This window comes from Belonocnema kinseyi, chromosome 5 (assembly GCF_010883055.1).
Source record: "Belonocnema kinseyi isolate 2016_QV_RU_SX_M_011 chromosome 5, B_treatae_v1, whole genome shotgun sequence".
NCBI classification, from domain to species: domain Eukaryota; kingdom Metazoa; phylum Arthropoda; class Insecta; order Hymenoptera; family Cynipidae; genus Belonocnema; species Belonocnema kinseyi.
In genome coordinates this window covers 71,778,528-71,779,881 of record NC_046661.1, presented here as the reverse complement: position 1 = coordinate 71,779,881, position 1,354 = coordinate 71,778,528, and the positions used below count along the sequence as shown (strand labels likewise).

Sequence of the window (1,354 nt, the reverse complement as noted above, 5' to 3'; positions counted from 1 at the left end):
AATTCTGTCTCAATTATTCTGCTTGCGAAGGTAAATAAAAATATTTTTCTAATGTAAATTTAAAAAGAGGATGAAAATGATCTTCAGAAATAAATTTTCAGCCACAAGTGAATGAAATTTAATTTCAGTTACCTGAAGTACCTTTACAAACGACCCATGTTGCAATTTTTTTATGTTATATTGTTCTTTAAAATAAGAATTTGCGTTAACTGTTTTTTTCAACCACATCACCTAATTCATATTGATCCAGATACATTCTTATTTCGGAGAGTAACTCTAAATTTCTGTTCTTCGTGTGGCTTCTCTTTAATCCCTCCTTCGACTCAAGTATAACACCGTATCCCCTACGTCCCTGAATTACAGCTATTTAATGTAAACTTTAGAGGATCTCACACCGGTTACCTGCTCGACCGGAGCTAGACAGTCGACAGTCGAGAGTTGGACCTGGACCTGCTTGCACCTTGTTGTATTGTACATACTAGCCACACGCTGTAAGTGCAGGGAAAGATACGCATCACGAAACATCACTTTCACCAAGATGCTGAGGGAAACTGCTTTGGTTTTCGCCGCATTGGCCTTCGTGTTGGTTAGCAGTACCAAAGTCAACGAATGTGGTACTGGAGGTATGTTAAACATATGATAATTATTTTTAATGAAGAACATATAGCGAATTTTCTTTCTTTAAACTTTTAGAAAATGTGATCTTTTCATGATCTATAAAACTTTTTCGGTATATCTGTTATAGAAAAATCATTATTGTGATCGTATCTTTTTTTTATATTAAGTATTTATTTATGTGATGAATTTATTCATAAGTCTTAATATTCAAACGCATTTTAAAGTTAACTTTTCAAAAGAGGTTAGATTAACGAACTGTCTACCGTTACCGTTACGTAATATATGCACTTGTAGTTTTGACCGTACGAAGTAGCTATATCCTACTATGTTGGAAAAGTAAATGGAGATACAACACTCTATAAAACATATCTCATATACTCTGTGTGTCGAACTCTTTGTTAAGACGAAGTTCTTCGGGAAAAAAAGTTTACTAACTTACTGAATTTTTTGGTTACACTATAGTATCAAAATCGATTCGATGTGAAGGCATCATGCCTTGAGAAAAAACAAATAAGAAAATTTTTCTTTAATCAAAACAATATTTGATTGAACGTATTCAGTACTAAATTTCTTTGAATCAAGTAATCTTTTTTTCTTAGTGTGGAATCAATATAAAAAAACTCCTTGACAACTAATTTCCAAAATTGACATTATACATTTATGCGGAATTTGTCTTTTTTAAATAATAAATTATTATTTATAATTAATATATTAATATGAATTTTAATATATTATA

At 31.0% G+C, this 1,354-nt stretch overlaps 1 protein-coding gene across 1 annotated transcript in view; it reads left to right on the top strand.

The window, feature by feature from the left end:
• The first annotated feature begins 383 nt into the window (after positions 1–383).
• Positions 384–1,354, top strand: part of LOC117173246 (ecdysteroid-regulated 16 kDa protein-like) — a 28,763-nt gene continuing 27,792 nt past the window's right edge. The window contains exon 1 of the mRNA XM_033361712.1: positions 384–623. Within this exon, the coding sequence (XP_033217603.1) occupies positions 539–623 (85 nt within the window). The 5' untranslated portion in view covers positions 384–538. The remainder of the gene's footprint in view (positions 624–1,354) is intronic.